Source organism: Opisthorchis viverrini, assembly GCF_000715545.1.
Source record: "Opisthorchis viverrini unplaced genomic scaffold opera_v5_187, whole genome shotgun sequence".
In the NCBI taxonomy this organism is placed as follows: domain Eukaryota; kingdom Metazoa; phylum Platyhelminthes; class Trematoda; order Opisthorchiida; family Opisthorchiidae; genus Opisthorchis; species Opisthorchis viverrini.
Window position 1 is genome coordinate 719,523 of NW_008751845.1, and position 20,585 is coordinate 740,107.

General features: G+C 46.2%; 1 protein-coding gene across 1 annotated transcript in view; it reads left to right on the forward strand.

Moving 5' to 3' along the window:
* Positions 1-20,585, forward strand: part of T265_14407 (hypothetical protein) — a gene marked incomplete at both ends in the record, with an annotated part of 30,287 nt that overhangs the window by 6,475 nt on the left and 3,227 nt on the right. The window contains 5 exons of the mRNA XM_009173481.1: positions 11,590-11,938; positions 12,921-14,128; positions 15,659-15,903; positions 18,496-18,826; positions 19,416-19,652. Coding sequence (XP_009171745.1) covers positions 11,590-11,938; positions 12,921-14,128; positions 15,659-15,903; positions 18,496-18,826; positions 19,416-19,652 — 2,370 coding nt within the window. The remainder of the gene's footprint in view (positions 1-11,589; positions 11,939-12,920; positions 14,129-15,658; positions 15,904-18,495; positions 18,827-19,415; positions 19,653-20,585) is intronic.

The window sequence follows — 20,585 nt, forward strand, 5'->3', positions numbered from 1 at the left end:
GGCTGGGATATTTCTTCGAGATTTAAGTAGTGCCACCGTTCGGTCTGATATCCAGTGCTTCAGTGCGCCTGGTTGGGTCGTGCCACAGGCAAAATTCCCAGCACTATGCAAAGAGATGGCAATCTCGTCCCAGTATGAGTTCACATCTGATGGTGGAGCACTTGGAAGAGACTCTAGAAGACGATTCTTGTAAGTTCGTCTGGAATCCGGATCTGCCAGTCTTTCAGTTGCCATGCGATTTGTCCGCACCTTACGCGGCCCCGGGAAACGTAGGGCGAAGCGACTCCGGACGAGCGCGTGGTCAGAGTCCACAAATGTGTTCCACGTCTGCCGTGAGACGTAGAGGAAGGGCGTGGTCAGAGTCCACAAATGTGTTCCACGTCTGCCGTGAGACGTTAGAGGAAGGCATTAATCCCTGAGAGCTTTGTCTTCACAAGACTACTCTTTGGACAGCTATGGGAATGATCGCACTAGGTCACAGATCCCGCCGGTCGTTCGGTAGATAATGGACTCATTGTCAATCCTCGGTACTTACAGAATAGAGTAGAAACGGAAGGGTGGTGTAGGGCATCGCAATTTAAGTTGCTGCAGTGATAGGACCCAACTTAATCAATTGATCTACCCCACTTGTTGCCAAGGAAGACTGTTGTTGGGTCCAGCATATTGGGCGTAAGCCAGGTTCCGGTCATTGCAGTGTCATTCCGGGCAGCTTGGCTGTCCTGTGTGAAAATTTATCGGTGCTTGTACACGTTCAGCTAATGAATTTGGATTTCAGCAATCCAATAGGGCACTGTTGATCGAAGTAGCAGAAGGTGCTGACCGAAACAGCACTGAACAGAGTCCGGTTTAGTCGATTACCGTATGGTTGTCCAGCCTTCACTACCAATGTATGGCTATAACAGAAGGACAGGGATTGGCATTTAGTGCCCCGAAGTTCAGGCGAGGCTGTCCGTCAGCTCACTGGTTAGAGCGCGAATTTCCTAACCGGGAGTTCTATGGTTCAAACCCGACCTCTACCTTTCGACTTCCCTGTCTAGGCTTGGACAACCTGGCAGAATCCTACCCTTCATGCTTCCTTCTAGTGGCATGGCAGTTAGGCACGGAAAGGATGTTACAGCCGAACGATTATCTTTTTTTTTACCAGTAATCTGTACATTTGTGTTGACATGGTGCGATTACAGTGCGGTTGTCTTATGTTTGTCGCACTGGTAAATTCGGTGGCGAGGTGGTGGTGGTGGTGTATACTTTTAATCGTCACAGCCGTATTGATAATCTGTCATGGTGTTCGAGTCCCGGGGACATCTTCGTTGTTCCTGTCTGGTTTTGTTGGCTTCCCATTTTGTCACGTTTGTTCTAGAGGATGTCCGAGTAAGTCTGTTGAGAAGCCCACTCCTCTAAGAGAATAGGTAGTTACCACGTCGTTAATTGAAGTGAAGGTTTCTCAAAGTATTCGGAGTTCCTTTTGTGCAATGAGCTCCGTTTCCTGGTAGGGTTCGTGAAGGTCACTCCCTCCATATTATGACATCATATAGCGATTGGAACTTCTTAGACCTGTACCACCAGAAGTGGCGTAGATAGTTGCAACAATTAGTGATAACAACAACGATCTAGCATCAGTTTGGTTCGGAATTTCTATCAATCGTAGGTAGAGTTCAGCACCATGGTCTGGTCGTGCATTGCGCGTACTGAATATAATGTTATGTTCTGTGCTTAGTTCAAACTGGTGCACGAGGAGAGTTCATCAGCCTTCGATTTGGCAGAATAATATAAAAGCGGTCACAAAAGGTTTTGCTGCTTCCTCTGAAACTTGCCCTCCAGGATGGAGTCCGCGTGATTCACGCTACTTTCCTGCAAGTTATCGCTGCTAATCGATGTGAATGGCGCTGGTGTCGTCATTTTCTATTCAGATTGACTGAATGTTTGGAGGTGCAGACACCGAAATGCGTGCGGTCGTTTAGCACTAGGCCATCTGTCTTTTTCGTTTTTTACAGTAAGGCTTTCAAGTAAATTATAGGTGCACGGTATCGAAACTTATGCTGTCGATGTCGATGTTATCGATCTTATGTCTATTCGTAAAAGCGTACATCTGGCATGGCGTCTATGGTAGGGTTCGGATGACAGAGGAGGTCGAGAAGACAGGCTCGTGACATTTGTGACTTGTGCTACACCTATTGAGGGTTCTTGGTGTGGGGTCATGGTTAGCATAGTTGTTTGTTCGTTGTGTAGGCCCTCGTTGTGCTACCCATTGATTCAAATGGGTTGGGCGTCCATAAATATGGGCATCTCTGTCCTAAAGGTTTGTAGTTTGGCACGTATTTTATCAGTTTGCGCTATAACCCACCGCGGCCTGGCATTTGATAATTGGAATACACGTGTACACCCATCGAAGTGACGTTTCGATTACTGTTGGACTTCGTCCGTGTGTGGCTTCTCATAGGATTTAGTCCAGTTCAGGTTAACATCTGTGAACTACGCGCTTGTTTACCAGGATTCGGATCACAAACGCATATGCCAATAAATGAAATAAGCTAGGGTGATACTGAGCGCAGAAAACAACTAAATCGATGAAGAAATACGTTAGCGACCAAATTAGGTAGTTGAATGCTACAACTCCACCAATTGTGTGATGCTGCCTTGTCCGGGGGAATCCTAAAGAATCGAGGGGCGCAGAGTTGGTGGAAACAACACTTGCAGAGCGTACAGTTACATCTAACAAAACGCTTTGTTTGAGGGTGAATTGGGATTAAGATAATCGATGAGAAGATAGTCGTTCAGCTGTAATACCCTTTCGGTGTCTAGCTGCCATGCCACCCGAAGGGAACACGAGGGCTGGGATACCGCCATGTTACCCAAACCTAGATAGAAGCCGAGGGGCAAATGTTGGTTTCGAACCACCCACCTCCGGTCAGTGAATTCGCGCTCTAACCTCTGAGCCACCTCGGCCCTGAGCGGAGAAGCCAGTTAAGCTACATAGGCAATTTCCACACTACTGAGACTAGTCAGGTGGGTTTGGAGGAGATGGAGAACTTGCTTCCGGCCGACAGTTCCAGGAGGTTGCGTACGCTTCTGGACATCCGTGACCGCTCTCAGGCATAGTTTTTCGTGTTTAGTGTTTGGTTCTAGTAGCAAAAAGTTGATTTGGGACAATCTAACTTGGAAATCGTGAGGATGTTCATATAACACCTAATGACCGTCACTTGAGACGATTGATCTCTTCGATTACTTCTTTCACGTTTCAAACCAGTGGCTTGATGATTTTGATGTCCTTCATGAGTTTCATGCCAGATAAAAACTGGTTATTCATCAACACCCAGTTTATTCTGATCCACTCAGCTGCTTACACAGAGGGCCGTCGGCAAATTAGGGTTGGTTTGATAGACTTTACCAGCGTGATTCAGTAGTGTACTGAATGAGGAGTTACTAGTAAATTAAGCATTTGTCCGCTGTCACGCGTCCGACATAAGAAAAGTCCGTCTTTATTTGTTCAGCTTGTTGAAACGACTGTGGATGTGTTTCCTCGTAGGATTTTACGCGACGCTTCTGTCTTTGAAGTGGTCAGTGGCGCTGACTCTTCAACCATTTTGGGGGCGGCTCGGAAGGCAAGGACGGCCAGGTTCAAAACACTGCGCTGCCTATATTCTTTGCTATTGCTTAGCGACATGGCACCTACCATTAGAAAGGAAAGGGAAACAAGTACACAGCTTGGAAAGACGTACTCAAAGTAATACAGGCTCCTTAAGTTAAAATTAATACTTGTGTAATAGACGCCTATTACACACTATCCGTTACTTCACCTTTTCACAGTTGCATATCGGAATCATTGCCTTGAGTTTGAGCTCATTTGGGCTGTTTGTTAAGCTGACCGTGTCACAGAACCTGATATAATGTACTCAGTGACGGCTGGCTTGACTGGATCTATAAATAATGACACTCACAACGGAATGTGAGGTTAGGAGGAAGGCATAAGGACAGATCCACCATGATGGAATCGTCGCAGGATCGATCGGTCGCCACTGCTTTCAGGAAGAATTTTTTCTCAGAATGTTCGCTTATTTCCAACAGAGTTTCCGTCTGACTCGCTGATTGGGCATAACTTTATATAACACTTAATTGTTGACGGCATCACCAGAGATGAACGTTGGTACTTCTGTGCTTCACAAACATACCAATCTGTTTGAATGAAGGTTTACAAATGATAGAAGAGTAATGGGACAGGAAGGGGGGCCTAGAGGCACCCCGCCATAAAAATTCGAGGTGTCTACACCTCCAGCATGCAGTCAGACAGTCTGGATAAAAACTAAGCATGGTCGCCACTGGTATCGGTTCGCTGTCATATCTTTCAGCCAAGCCCAGAGAGGGTCACCTGGATCCCATCCTGGAAGGTGAACAGCGCCAACAGCAGTCAGGCTTTCCGTAACATCCTTTCTACCAAGTCATACTCTCCCCACTCCTAGGTTTTCGCCACTTCAAATTTGGCATAAAAACGCTCTTCTCGGTAGGGGCTAATTCGGCATTCGTAGAATATGACATTAGCTCACGTTGTTGGATACATTCCTTGCGAGATGGCTCGGTGGTTAGACCGCGAATGACCGGAAGGTCCGCGGTTCTGATTTCTGTTAAATTTCTTTTTCATATTCGCTAATTGTGTTGGTGTCTGTCAGTTTCGTTGCTCTGAATTGTTACGTCGTCTTGCGAATAAAATACACTCGCATTCTGACTATCCTTCGTGTCAGCTTTGATTCGGAATGATACGGTACTTGAAAAAAGTATGTTATTTACGATCCTCTCCTATTTAATCCTAAACAATACTTTGGGCAGATGTAAACTGTATGTTACTAAACGAAACCAGAATATCCGAATCCGTATACCCGAACTGACTGAACTAACCCTTTAGGGATGTGATTCTTTGAGCGTTCATCTCCGTTTAGGTGCTTGGTGGCCTCAATAGGATCGCTAAAGCAATCGCGTACTCGTGACCACGGGTCGTGATTGCAATGGCACCTTTCGAGATCATTTCGAGGTGTGCGATCGGTGGTCGACCGTATCTCCAGTCCGAACTTGCACACCAGATCAACTTAGAGACCGGTGAATACAAAACAAATTAGCGAAAAACACTCGTAAGAATTCCTCAGATTTTCGGGGTACACTGATGTTGGTTTACACGAATTTCCCCCCTCCCCGAGATGGAGCCAAAGTAATCCATCCTTCGCGGGAGCCTCTTGTGGATCGCTGTGTGGTTATCGGCTAATCGAGCTTGCAACCTGCATGCTTCTGATTCTCCGCATAACGTCAGTAACGTTTTTATGCTTGTTTCAACGACGCGAAGGTCTCAAACCCCACAGTTGCTATCTGAACACCACGTACACACACAAACACTAGGTTGGATTATTCAGCTGATTTTCTCACACGCTGTCACATTCATATTCTTTTAACTGCATACACACCGTACACCACGTCTTTCTTTGTCACACTCATGTGTTTCGCCGCCCAACTTTATTGCCCTTTCATCTTCCCGCTCCTGTTTATCTCATTTGTCGCTACCGACTTCTGTCAAGCTTCTATGGTCCCGTTGATAACACTATGGCCACTGACATTTCAAACGAGTGCCGATGCGTGCACGTGAATGTTATCTTCCTCTCCCATCTCCTTAAGCTGCGCATTAACACAAAACGGATAAGCCGTTCATCAGACCAAGAAATGGCAATAACACTGCGGTACATTTTTTCTAAGCTATCATCCTGGTTAGCGCTGTCTCTTTCATCCCTTTTGTATCGCATTTCGGCTCAAACACCAGTTCCTGTCGCCGCGACCTGTAAGCATTTCATGGTCATGAAGTTCTAGTAATGCTGAAAAATTGCACGTCTTATAGGATGACTTCACCTGTAGTCGGACCACCATGATCACTGCAGCCGTCTTAATGGATACATTGATCGACTGCGTCGATCAGCTCGTCTAATATTAGTAACTTCTTCCTATCTAATAACTTATTAATTTAGTAACTTCCCTCCAAATCCTATGCTAAATTTCCCACTTTCATTTGAAAATTCACTTTGCCGATTAGGCCAGAAAAACTATCGGTGCTATGCAATGCTGTTGGCGTTTCATATGCTCACCGTTATTTTGGAATTAGGGTTTATCCACCCCCCTTAGGCGAACAAAAAGTTCACCGTCAACTCAGTTGTGCAGCTCATTATTTGCTTTCATCATTTTACCTCCAAGTGGGACTTCCTCGGAAGAGACCAGAAATTTTCCTCAGAAGTATTACTTACTTGGAGCGAAAAGGATTACTTAATGCGTTTCCGAGAGCACTCCTACCATACCGCGGCGTTTGGAGTACTATCATGGCGCCCGCATATAGCCAAAAGGAACTAATACGGCCTTCACCCAATACCTAAACAACATCAATTGTCATAAGGCTTAGTTGTCTTCAAACCTTCAATCTAAAAGCCATGAATTCATCAGCCACTTCTCTAATCACTGACCAATTTGTCCTGGAGGTCTGCGCACGTCACACACAGCAAGGCTTGCCGGGTTACGGAATTGCACACCCGCCACTGGAATGAGCTTCAATTTCTCCTGACAACGCCAATTCTTTGCTTCCATCCCTTTTTCGAGTCTCTGTCGAATCTTTTTACCGATATCACCCTGGGCCAGACTGTTTTCAGTAGTTTTCATCCCATCTGAAAGTTTTACCTCCTATTCGCCATCGTATAGGTGTGACACCCATATGATGGAAAGTTAATATGACCACACTATTAGCTATGAGAGTAGTTTTCATCGCTCAAAGTGATTTCGCTTCCAAGTCTGATCGCTTCTGTGTGATACAGTGTTGGTAGTGTCAACGCACTTGCTTATAAGAAAAAAAGCTACCCATCCAGGAACCTACCTATGCCAAACAAAGATATATTCTCGCCGAGCAAATTACTGCCAGTATAACAACCGACCAGTCAGCACAAAAACAGTATGAGCTTTGTCTCCAGTTTCGTAGTCCTGTTCGGAGACCACACGTTTGGGTTTGAGTCCGTGTAACGTTTTCTAACGAACCTTATATTCATCTTTAACTTTATTGCCCTTACCCTGATTTTATTTAATTGTTCACGAATTCTCGCTGCGCCCAATTCATATTCGTTTGTGTTATCTAGTTCACGAAAATTTTCGGTGTATGCAGGTGGATGTAATATGTACGACCTTGAGACGGCTGAACTATGGGGATGTGTTGTACGAATCTCTGGGGCACATAAAAGGTGGTACAAATCCTTTTCGATCGGAACCTTTGCACCCGCCCAATAAGTGCTCTAGTCATGACCTAAACACAATCGACTGATCTCCAAAAGTCAATTTAGACGCCACTGCTTACGAATGGGTACTCAGTAAAAGGAGAAAGGCTCCTAGGTGATTAGTATAAAAAGTATGGGGTGCTGACGGCGAAGTTTGTCCCTTAGCAGGACTGTTTCCTCGGTGCCGTAATCTCCTCTCGAAATTCTCCATGCAAGGCTAGCGTGGGAGTTCACATGTGGTCATACAGCTCATTTTCCACTTTCGGGTTCATCGGCGTTGTGCATCTTAAATACGCTTTCTCGGTGGTCACCGGTCTTAAATTATGCGGAATCGATAAACTTGACTATCTCAACTAGACAGCATTTTGCCTCGTATTTTCACATCATACTTTTCGGGAGTTCGATGAATTTTTCCGAGTTTACTCAACCGATTTGTTGTTTCCATTCACTTAGTAGCGGGCGAATGGTTGTGCACAGTTTTTGTTTGACCGAAACGGGCAACAAATCTACTTACTTTATGAAGTTCACTCGATCACTCACACGTCTGCTACCGTTCACCGTCAACCAAAGCGTTCACGTATAGGTCTGTGTGCGTGTATGTATGTATGCATGCGTTGCATATGTTCGTCTGCGCTTAGTCGGTGGAACAATTCACAAACTCATTTATCATCATCGTCATCGTTGACGGATGCCGCCATTGTGGAGACTGAGTGGGAGAAAAAAACATCCACACTGGTGTACCGTTTTCACCCGTTTGCCATTTCGTGCCATTCGTCGGTCAGTTAGCTGCTTGTAAACGAGAGCGTGGACAGACACACATGTTAAGCTTGATTCCGTTGTTTTCTTTCATCTCTGTTATCCTTTCTCACTTCCCCGGGTGACCACACCTTTTCTACTCTGGTTAACTCTCGGCTAATGGGCCGATTCATAGGTGTGTGAGTGTAAATCAAAGAGTTTTCGCTTTCTCAGACAACACGAACCGCAAGTTAGAGAATAAAGCAGCGACTTTCAATTGGGGATTTGCAGACGATCAGCTGGTCAACCATGGATTTAGGTCAAAAAGAAATATAGAAAGAAAGATAAATGGTCAGAACAGACTGTCCTGGATTCCTTTTTTACTCAAATGAGATGACGATGTTAACCTACTGAAAACTAGTTATGAGCACTATCATTCAGCCGTTTGAGGTGATCCCAAACTGTCGCTCTACAGATTACATTGCACAGCAGTTCCGTAATTTTAGACAGTCATCTAGTGATCACCGTGATACACAAATGCTTGTCCTTTTAGTGAGATCATCATAGTCTCCCTGATAGCCACTTGAGAGCTCGATAGGTGTCACTAGTATGCTTGAAACACTATTAACTACCTGTGCGCGACCTCTCGTCCCACCTCCTTAGAAAAAAATCGTCCAACTGTAGCACCCTTTCGGTGCCTAGCTGCCATGCCACACGAAGGAGGCACGAGGGCTGGGATACCGCCTGGTTGCCCAAGCCTAGACAGGGGAAGTCGAGAGGCAGAGGTCGGGTTCGAACCACGGTCAGTAAATTCGCGCTCTAACCACTTCGGCCATCTCGCCCCCATTCCTCCTTAGGTAAACTCTCCAATTTGAATTAAACTATCATATTGATCTGGAAGCATGAGTAAATCATAAAAACATCGTACACAACTTTGACAAACTTGTTACTTGGTGGGAAAAGATATTAGTGCGATTATTTGTAAATTCCGTTTTGATCGTTCGCTCGTTAGCACTCGATTTGTTCCCGTCTCCATTGAACTACCACCACTGCCGAAACTACCATTGTTTTACATGCGAACACAGTGAAGCGAACAACGGTGCGCATTTGCGGTTGTTTGTTGAAGTGTAAATGGTTTATAGAATGTTTTGCTTTAATCGGAACCAACATGCACACTCGGTGAGAGTGATGGGGACTGGTATACATGACACTGGGGACCAGGCTATTGACTGCTAGGTCTTTTGTATTTCTACCCAGGTACGATCCGCTAGCGCACACGGATGCGCACACGTTCGTGCATCCGTGTGCGCACTCAGTCGTTATAGTGGTAGTCGCCAAGATGAAAAGGAAAGTGGCAATCGGCGGCACCGACAACAACCGCCTTGCTGCTGCTCGTGTCGGCGTCGGTCTTGACGATGGTGTGTGTATGTTTACTTCGCTGTGTGTATGAATTGTCGACTGCTAGTGTTGCACACACACACACACACACACACACACAAAATGGACGATCCAGACCTGAAAAGCGACAGAGATTTGGCGAGAAAACGAAGGTCGTAGCGGTGGCATTTTCGGTGAGAGACACACTTGGCGTGATGGATGAATGGATGATGATGATGATGGTGATGGTCATACCATGAGTCCGTGTCGCTCTCCTCTCCTTCCATCTCCATTTGTGTTCATCTATAGATGAGCACGATTCGTTCCTGGTTTGTTATTGACTACCTGTATTTCATTGATGTTTGATGCGCTAACCGTTATTCATTGCCTACAACCGCATCTGGCGGCGTATGGTCACCTTGTTTGAGCTGAGCGGGTGAATTAGTGGAACCAAAGTGATTGATCTTCATCATTGCATCTGTCGTACTGCGAACGCCACTCACAAACAGCTGATATTAGTGACAAATTGTTTGTGTCAGTAGATCACCACGATCTGGTTAACAATTCCATTGCGAGTCGGCGCATAGCTTGAGCACACATCAACCCACTGGTTTGAACCATATTTCGCTACCTTCATCGCCAGAGCATGAACCGCAAACTGAACATCGCTTCAGTTAAAAGTTCTGTATCTCTGTCCCAATAAACCACCTTTCGGTAGTATCCTTTTCTGCCTGTTAGCCATCATGAATCTGTGTTTTTAGTTATTCCACCACTCATTCTATTTTCCTCGAGCTCAGGCAAATAGCCAAACTAGAAGTACGTTTAAGCAAAGTTTGAAAAACAGACATGCATACCTGTTGTTGCGTTTTATTGTTATCCCACTACCCTGCCAAGTTTCAACGCTTCCATGAGTTTTACTTCCAAATTTTGTAGTCCGGTCATTTTTATGAAGCTACTAAGTAGGTCGGACACAGTAAATTTATCTTTCCAGTGCGAGTCTTCATTTTATTACAACCGACTTGAGTTCGTCGCCTAAGCAGTTGGTGTTCAATCCCTAATTTAACTCAAAAGTAAAGGCCCCACCCTCCACGGGATGGAAAAAACTTTTCCCGTTGTTTTTATTTTGTTTAGAGTTTCAGCCTTTCAATTTCGAATGCTCCACTGTTACTTTACGCGGAATTCACCTCATATTCCCCAAATGCTGCAATTTCCGGTTGAAAAAGCATGTAGATGTCAGCGTAATTGCATTTCGAACTACTACATGTGTATGCTGTCAAGATTTCGTAGCTGCGTGAAGTGTGCGAGGTGCAGAACACTCACATTCTCCCTATTCGCCAACAATACAGCTATTTCGCATTGTTCCACACCGTTTTAACGGGTCTTTCGCCAGTTTCGTGTTGGACGACCACCCGTGATACGCATCCAGGCTTCTGGAGCACATGTACCCATTCAAGCCATCTATTTGCCTCTTCAAGGAAGGTAGGTGTGACCTAATTGATCCGTGTCTAAGTGGCTGCAGTCGCTTCGTTTCTTTGCTAATGTGCGCACACAGTAACGATAAAACACACTTCCGAACAGTAATTTGGTGCTATGTGTTACGACCACCCATTGTGCCCATGTATACGAACTACTTTAGTGTCTTCGCCAGCTGTACTGTTCCTATTTCCCTGCCTGCACATCAATCCACTTAGCGCCGAGTGAAATACACCAAGTTGACTAAGACGTGTTGTTCCGTCTTTTGTAGACCCCTTACCAGCGGACTAACAACAACGCTTCTGGCGCCTTCATTTCTTATTTACTTGTCGGTCCCTGTTTGCCTCCATTTATTCATGTGACTTGCTGTCTTCATCACTTCCATTTAGCTTCGTTCTTCAGCAACTGGCGTTTTCGCATGTCTTAGTTGACTAGAAACAGTTTGTGTAGGTTGTAATGTTAGGGTTTCGAAATATCTGAAATCCTGAAAGATTCAAGTCGCCGTCTTATGAAATTGTAAGACGCACTGCATATCTCACAGACCAGATGGGCGTGGGGAGTCAAACTTTTGGCAATGAGTTTTTCCTACGTATATTTTCGGTTGGAATTCCGTGTTGTTTTGCTTATGGATACACCGCCTCGAATCATGGATCATACTGCTAAGCATTGATTTATGTGTAACCTTAGTGCGACCGAATCGTGATTGAATTTCATTATACTTTGTCAGGGAGGATCCCGATCATTCTGGCTCGTCTTTACCGCGAACCCGCCCGTCGTCAAGTGATGATCGTGACAAGCGAATCGGTGTTATGGATAAGGAACAACCTCAGAATACCAGGGTTCCGCCTCTGGTGGAAATGGTCACAAGGGATGATAAGGCACAGCCTAGCAGACCATTGCTTACCGACAAAGATGAACACACAAGAAAGGTCAACGCAGAACATGGGGCTGTGAAACAGGGGCAAAACTTGGCCGAAACCGATCCGTCGGCGTTTGTCTTACTTTTGACTGCTCGGTTGGAAAAAGTGAAGGAGTCGCGTGGGAAAATGGAGAAACTTCTCTCCTGGGTCAATCAAGTAATTTCTATCACCAATTTTCGGTTTACCTACCCTATAAATAGTTTCTTGAAAGGCAAATTTTGTCCTGGTTTCGTGGTTTTTAGGTTTATTCAAACTTTGCCAAGATAAATGTTGAGTGCTTTCATGTAATCTTCAGCCGTCGTCAGTGTTCTTTGATGAATGCATTCCGTGGTCCATCGTTAATATCAGGTGTGTGCTTGCATATGGCTGTAATTCTTAGGACCTGAGAGTTAATCATCCCTGCTGATCAATCTGCGAACGATCCACCTCAACATACTGTTTTTTGTGTGTGCTAACCTTGTGATAGTTCTACAATCTTCTGCCATCATGATGCATAAACCTAGATCCCAATTCAACTTGTAGGTCTGCTCTGAGTGGTACGGGCCGCCACTTCGTGTTCGCATATTTTAGGGGGTTCAGCCATTCAGCCGTCTCCACCTGGTTTGATAATCACACCTTTCGGTCTAGTTCTTGGTTTCACTGTTAATGGTTTCTGATGCGTACGACCGTGTTAATTTATTTGGATAAATAGACAGGGGAGGACAAAAAGAAAAAGGGTCTAATGCCAGCCTCGATTGGGCTACAATTCCATCTACTCAGGCAGCACGAAGACCACGCGTACGCCGCTCAGCTCAAACAACCTGTTCTGTGGCGTATTGTATGCGGGCTTCCATCAGTATAGTTCAGTTTGACAGGTTATTTCGTTCCATCCACTGTCTGTGCTCACCGTCGCGGCAAGTTCCTTCTTCACACCTGGAAATTGACCCACATCATAATTTTTACAGATGAGAACTGTTGATTCACTCATAGCGCATACCATTCCTCCGAACAGCACATGCGAATTGACTTCGGTCTACGTTGAATTGCTAACTAGCTTCAAAACAGTGTAAATGGTGAATGAATCCCAATTGGTACTCTAATTTTTTCCTCCATAGTTTTGTCACTGCCACTCTCAATATTCCATATCTTTTGCCTGCAGGCGGATGACAAATATTGTACATCAACCGGTTTGGATATCCGTGATCCTGAATACCGGGCCATCAACTCAGTGGTTACCGAAGAGGCCAAAACCAGTTCAACCGTCCCTCTTCTGCCAGCTCCTCCATCGTCACACTTCCAGCGTACTTTGGACACTTCCTCATTCCACACAAGAACACAGTCAATTGCAAAAAGATTACTTCCGGATGAAGGGAAATTCCTTGATCCGCTTGCTGACGCTGTTGCTGATGAAGATGCACAAGGGATTCTAGACGATCATTGTTCTCGTATTTGGGCGGATGATTTTGATCCTATTCCCAGTGATGACATAAGCGACGGAAACCTTCCATTTTCAAGAATGTCCAGGATGGTTCAGTCCTCTTATGTTCCTGGTAAATCCACAGACCCCATAAGTCGGCGCAGTGTCCTCACTTCTTGTACAGGTGCTGGAGTTGGAGGTCGTCGACGCACTTCTCTTTCGGCTGTCGCGTCGCAATGTGCCCGACTAGAGAGCGAAGGTTCATATGATCCTTATCGATACCGAAGTTCTTACAAACGAAGCGATGATCGTTCGAAGCGTTCCGATGCACGATCTACCGCTTCATGGGACAGCGGCGTGGTCGATCACTGTCCCCTGCCAGATTTGCCCCATTGTAGACCTAGACAGTTGGAATCTGAAACCAAATCACTTGTAGCGGCTGCGAGTCTGCAAGCTTTGTCATCCTCCACGACCGAGTTGGCCATTGTCAATAGTGAGGTGACAGCCCAACTCGTCGAACGAATGACTCGGCAGTATCAACTCCACCACCGTCATTCCCCAGCCACGCGTCCGAACGGACCGCCAACGGATACCTCGCGAACAATACCACCGTGTTACCAAAATTTCGGCCCATTCTGTCATCCGTCGTCGGCTTGTCAACCTTGCGGCCCAACCTCCGCTAGGTTTCCGCCAGTTCCATCTGCTGGCACGGGATTCTGCTCGTGTTCGTTCGATGGTCTTTGTCATTGCGACCGGCATCGAGTAAGGCCACGTCTTCCTTCACCAGGTCGTGTACCCCATTTAGAGCAGTTCCCTTCGCTACATGGCCACTCGGCGTTCCCCACGGCTTCGGACACATCGAGTACCTTCGACTCGGGCATCTCCTCCACCTATGATAAGTTGCCTTTGGTACCGGGGCAAGCCAACACCGACAGACCCAGCAGAAGCAGGTAGATATGTTCTCATTGTTTTTTGCTGACGTTTCCGTGTCCACGCAGTTTTTTTCGCTGGTTTATACCAGTGAAAATTCTGATTTAGGTCATCAGAATCAGTCGACTACCCGAACATAATTTTGGTGGCTGTCTAGTGCATTCTGCTTTTCCCCGCTCTTCACCTTACCATCCCGATGCGACGGTTTCACTGAGCTCTGGATGCATTTCAGGTTTGCTTTTGCGCGCCTCGTGTCTCAGGGTGAAGGATTTATAGAAAAATCCTTCAGTTAGGAGAATCTACTGGGAGAAGCAATGTACCTTCCGTGGAAGTATGAAACGCACCACAGTGCATGGGCATTGCAACTATGGCCTTTTGTGTTCACCTTTCCGTATTTGCTGTTACGTATTGCAGCAATCTTTGTGATTCATGTTTTCATTATACCCAGATGGATCTAGAAAGTTATGATTCGCAGCTGATTCCTGGTGTCCTTGTCTTGAAATACCACTTGTTTTTTTATTTTCTTGCGGAAAGTTAAAGTCTTGCCATTCAAAGGGAGGGGGCAAATATATTTCCGGTTTTATTTGCAGACCCCGGCGTGCATTTTGACTGGCCGATTTGAAATGGTAGTTTTTTTCAATCTACGCACTCATTTGCTCCCTCCCGCTTCATCGTAGTGCGGATAGCTCTTGAACTCTTGAGTGAAGCTTGTACAAAGTAGCGGTTTTTCCACTCAAGTTATACTCCATATCAAAGATAAAGCCTGGAAGGTTAGACTAGGTTAGTGAACATGCAGGAACCGGTGTCGTATTTCGTTCAGCTGGTGACCGCTCACTTAAACAAACCCCCATGCGATTACTAGACGGCAAAATGCCCGTTGGTGTTCCATGTTGTCTTCAAAGCACAACATTGCGCCGACCTGTTAGCAACCTACATTGCTCCAGGCTTAAGAGTTGCCGTGAATTACGAGAGTATAAATTAAAACAACCTGTTATTTGGCCTTTTCGAACTGTTTATGGTGTTCATTGTCGGTTTCGTTGACAAACCCACAATTATTTAAAGGTATTTTTGAATAATCACTGGTCTTTCAGCTGCTTATGACTGCCGTGCAACCTGAGGGAAGCACAATGGCGGAGGTACCGTTATTTGCCCATGCCTAGACAAGAACAGTCGAAATGATGGAATTGGGTTCAAACGGGGACCTTCTGGCCAGCAATAGAGTGTTTACTGAAGATGACTGCGTTCGTTGTGATAATCCGACTCGTCACTCGCACCCGGTCCGTGGCGAATCTGTTTTCCAACAATTTCTTCAACATGCTTTGTTAGAGCTCAAACTGAGAGGGAAATTCGGACTTATGCAAAACACACTCTTGAATTTAATGGCTCTTTTGAAATCTGTATAGGGGACAGTGTTTCATTTTGGTATGCTATGGGTTAGGGTTTTAAATCTGATTAATTCTGTCCTTTTATCAGGCGTCACCGTCGCATTTCGGATCCTCCATCGCTTTCTATTTCACTTAACCCTACTCTTTTCTCCTGCTTCCCTGTAGTACTACTTTTGACTGTCCGAACCACAGAACCCATCATCTCACTGATTCACAACACCGAGCGCCATTCTGCAACCCATCTACACAAGTTCCACCTCATGTCGCGCCGGTTCCACTTCCGTCCGGCCGAACCGATCTGTCAGCACCGTTCTACTCGCCTCAGTCCCATTCCAATATGGAGAGGAAGAGTTTGGGAGACTGTGCTTGTCCCACGTGTGTCGCCTTTGGTCAGGCCAAAGGGGCCAACCGTAAGTTCCTTATCCGTTGCTCTTAACCTGTCACCAGGCAACTTTAGAAGCTCGGGGAAAGGTATTCCTCAAGTTCTAGGTTATTTGATGTAATCAGTTTTGGCAATAATCCCGAAGGAGGCAGAAAAAACTAACAGTGGTGTAATATTAACCTCTATTCTGCTGTGGCAGTTTCGGTTTGGTCTTGGCTTAGCTTGATAACTGTAGGCGTGTGACCCGTCATCGACTGGATTCTGTGTGAGACCCCGTAGAGCTAAGTTGTACTCAGCAAACAGATAACCCAACGATTTGAATGCTCGCATTCATTCCTCCAGCCCTAAGCATTTCGTTGTTTCCCACTTCAGCTGACAGTGCTAGCCGAGCCAGTGGCCTTAGACCGTGTAGTCGATGCTGAGTGCTCCAGGTGACGAATTAACCGGTGCCTGTTACACGGCATAATGATCGATGCACTAACTAACATTGGGAATGTGGATCTTGTGACCTATGTTAGAGGTCAGGGTGAAGCCGACTACGTCTTACCAACGAAAATAAGTTGGATAGACGATTTTTTGTGTTCAAAAAGCGGCGACGTCCAGGCGAAATGTGTAATTAGAGCGTCCCCATGGTTTTCTGTTTTGCTATCCTTCCAGTGGGCTCGACATCCGCTGACAATGCGACTGTCTTTTTTGACGGATCGACCTCGGTAGACCCATTATTTACCGAACTCCCTGAAGTTACCGCAACTTAGTGGTTTTGGTTGTCATGCCTTGCTGCTGTGTTGATTGCTCATTGACTGGACTTCGTTCGGCCGGAGGCTCGATCGCTCATGATCGGACACAGCTTCCCATGGTCCATAGACCCGCATCTGAGTCCAACCCACATTCATGTTTCTGATCCATGGAAAACTTCTGAAAGTTCACTCTAAATTAAGCAAGTGTATGCCTACGGTGTGTTCTAAGAGCTTGATATTTTTCAAATACTATGCACTATGGAAACACGATAAGATATCCTCCGGCTGAACACTTGTCTGTTGCACGTTTCTCCACCCATGGAATATGCGCCTATTACGGTTCAGTGGGCGAGATGGCCCAAGTGGTTAGAGCGCGAATTTACTGACCGGAAGGTCCATGGTTCGAATCCGACCTCCGCCTCTCGACTTCTCCCGTCTAGACTTGGCAGTATCCCAGCCCTCGTGCTTCCTTCGGGTAGCATGGCAGCTAGGCACTGGAAGGGTGCTGCAGCTGAACGCTTTTTACGCTATTACGGTTCTAGAAACTTCGTATGGAGCAACCAACTTCGGGCTCCGTTTTCTGTGATATGGTAGGTAGATACGAGCATAATGCTATAACGAAACAACTCAGATTCAATGCGAGAACTGGTTTAATCGCATGAAGAACATCGGACACGTTCAGCCACTTTCGGTATATACAGGTGAGTGTGAACCGACAGTAGTACTAATGGTGTCTAAACATCCAGTAGTGAATCCAGTCGTTCTACGCATGGCTGTCATGCTACCCGAAGGAAGCATGACATACTGCCGGGTTGCCCAAGCCTAGACAAGAGCAGTCAAGATGCGGATTTGAACCACGGACGTTCCGATCACCAATTCCGCGCCTTGATCACTGAGTTACCCCGAGCTGTGTGCACATTACTTGACTTCTGTCTTGATGGATTTGTTGCCGTTGTATAAAACCTGGGGGCTAAATCACAGTCTACAGATTACATATATTTTCTTGGTTCGCGGCTCTAGTGTGCCCGAAGGGCATCATCTTAGGATCTGTTTAGGGGAGGTTGGAAATGTTTCGTGTCAGTACTAATAGCTGAAAATGTTAGCAATCTGGTATACTGGAATGAATCAGGAGTGCACTGAAAACACCCGGACATGAGGGAATCAGAAGAGCCGGGGTAGATGAGGGTAAACCATCATTTATGGTGATGCGATGCTGATCATACGGGTACAATCGTTGAGCAATACGGAAGCGGTATTGGAGTAGAGGATGAACAGCTGTTGTGTACGTCCGTCTGTACGGTCAACAGTACAATGTATTTGCAGGCGCGACAGCGGGTACATCATACGTTATCTATCATCTTCGATGAGCGACCTACAGATTTCGTAGCCCTTGATGAAGAATCCCTATTTACTGCTTTCTGGTGGCGTTGCTGTCATTTAAACGAAGGATGAGGGCGGATATCCAACAGTTTAATTGGAAAGAAGCCTATTGACAGTTTTCCCAGTAGCAAATAATTTGTATTAAACTATCAATCAAGGTGCATTCCAGTGCAAGGCTCATACAGAAGCCGAGTAGATGTCTTAATGGCCGAAACCTGCAACAGCTACAGTCACAGACCTTTCGCGAGGTCGAACGAAACCCAATCAATAAATTGATGGCTGCGTCATCCTGACAAGTGCCTCATTCTTATTTTTGCCAGGATGGTCACTAAGTTAATCAAAGATAAATAAAAAATCTTCATTTCACATATAGGATTCTCATGATCTTCGGTGGGGCTACTTTGACAATATGATTTTGTGACAGTTTCTCTTCAGCCTGTGTACGGATGAGTTGCAACCATATTGCATTTTCTAACCATGACTCTTTTTGTCCCCGTTCACAGTAATACATAACAAGGTCGCTCCTACCCCCTATCTTCCCGCAACGACTCGTCCGGCGGGGCAGTTACTTCAATGCTGGCTCCAGTTACAAACGTCCTCATCGGCGAAACACGTGCATCCGACGGGTGGTGATGCGAGTTCGGAGGGCCGTACCCAAAAGCCGTGTGTGCGGCATGATCATCAGCATTCCCGCCACGCCAACAGACATTCATCTTCTGGTCCAAAGTCGGTGTCTGTGTGCGATGAGCGTTTGGCTCCACAGCTGACGATGGTTCAATGGCCAGCCGATAAATCACAAACAGCCGAGCAACAGCACAAAGTATCTGCCGACTGGTAAGTTCCGACTAAACATCACGTTCATCGAACCCGTCATATCGTACCGTGTGTCGAAATCAGTGACTGCTGAGGTTCTTACACACCACCCGCAATTACTGTGCATTCCAAAGACTGAGCGTGTAGACGTCCGCTTCTTATTCGTGTCTGTGTGTGTGTGTTGCATTTTTTCTCCACCTCTCAAAGAATGTGGCCCGACTGTCATTTTTGTTCTAAGTGGCGGTATTGATGGTGCTGCTGCTGCTTGTAACAGGGCGGTCGGCGAGCGGCTTGGTTGACCCACTTGTCGCCTACTGGTAGGCCTTGTGTATGTGTGCGTCTGTGATTCAGTCACTTCAAAGGTTCCTGTCAAGACGGTGTGCTAGCCTCATCCACTTGTTCTCTCTACATGTATGCGCACCTGCACCTACCTTAAAGACATGGTATTTTATTTGTTCTGGGAACTATTCTAGTGTTAGGCTTTTTCGATTTTGTTTTTCAAACCTTGAGCACTACCGTCTCCATACAGTTTCATCAGCGAATAGACGTTTGATTTCAAACGGTACGTTTGATATACCATTGTAAACTTTTCGATGTATTTTGCCTCTAGTTCGTCAGACTCGAAGGATACCTCCTCGTCCGCTGTTCAGCCAAATGGAATCGGCCTAATTGTCGGGTACTATCTGTGCGACGATCCTGTTCCATACCGTACAGTGTGGATGGGTCGATGGCATGGTAATTTGCCTCCAGATGCTGGCACACCACACAGTCTGGATGACGAGGCGGCGTCAAATATCCTCACACTGGGCCAGTTCAAACAGTTAATCGCCAAGAAGGGTGTCTATCGGTAAGTTTCACTCTGGTCGGGTTTTTGAGTGCGAGCGAGTCAGCATCCTAGGTTTCTGTTGTATAACTTGGTTTAGCAAATGCATTTTCAACGCGCCATTCGTTTTCACCTAGTTGTCTGCTCTGGTCGACGTGGTGTGTTTTTCCTCTTGTGTTTACCTCCACCCCGATTGAGGGGACTTTCACCCCAGCTGTGTTCTCCCCCCCCCCCCCCGAAATTAGACTTTGAATGACACGAGTGATCATCACACGTCGACCAGCAACAATACAATCGTTCAGCTGTAACACCCTTTCGATGCCTAACTGTCATGCCACCGGTGGGAAGCATGAGGGCTTGGATACTGCCAGGTTGCCTAGACAGAGGAAGTCGAGAGGGCGACGGCGGGTTCGAACCACGGACCATTCCGTCAGTTAATCGCCGCCTTAACCACTGAGCCATCTCGTCCCCGTTGACCAGCAGTGGATGAATACAGACTAATGAGTGGTTCTCCATTCACTAGTTGTGACCATTGGATGTATGTGAACCTGTTTTTAGTGAATATCAACCCATGAGATACAGTTTCTTCCCTTATGTCATAACCGCAACACGTCGGTTCCTAGAATTCACCACTGGGCGAGATGGACCAAGTGGTTAGAGCGCGATTTTACTGACTAGAAGGTTCGTGGTTCGAACCCAACCTCTGCCTCTCTAATTCCCCTGTCCAGGCTTGGGCGACGTGGCAGTATCTTGGTACTCGTGCTTCCTTCGGGTGGCATGGCAGCTAGGCACCCAAAGGGTGCAACAGTTGAACGATTTATTTCTCATGTTCGAAGAGACGGAGAAGCCGCAAGTATTCTTGGATGAACTGACCAAAGCCATCCCGTCCTTTGGTATGCACTTTGCACCCACAAAGTGTAAGGTCATGCTTGTGGACGTGCAGTCACTGAACACGCC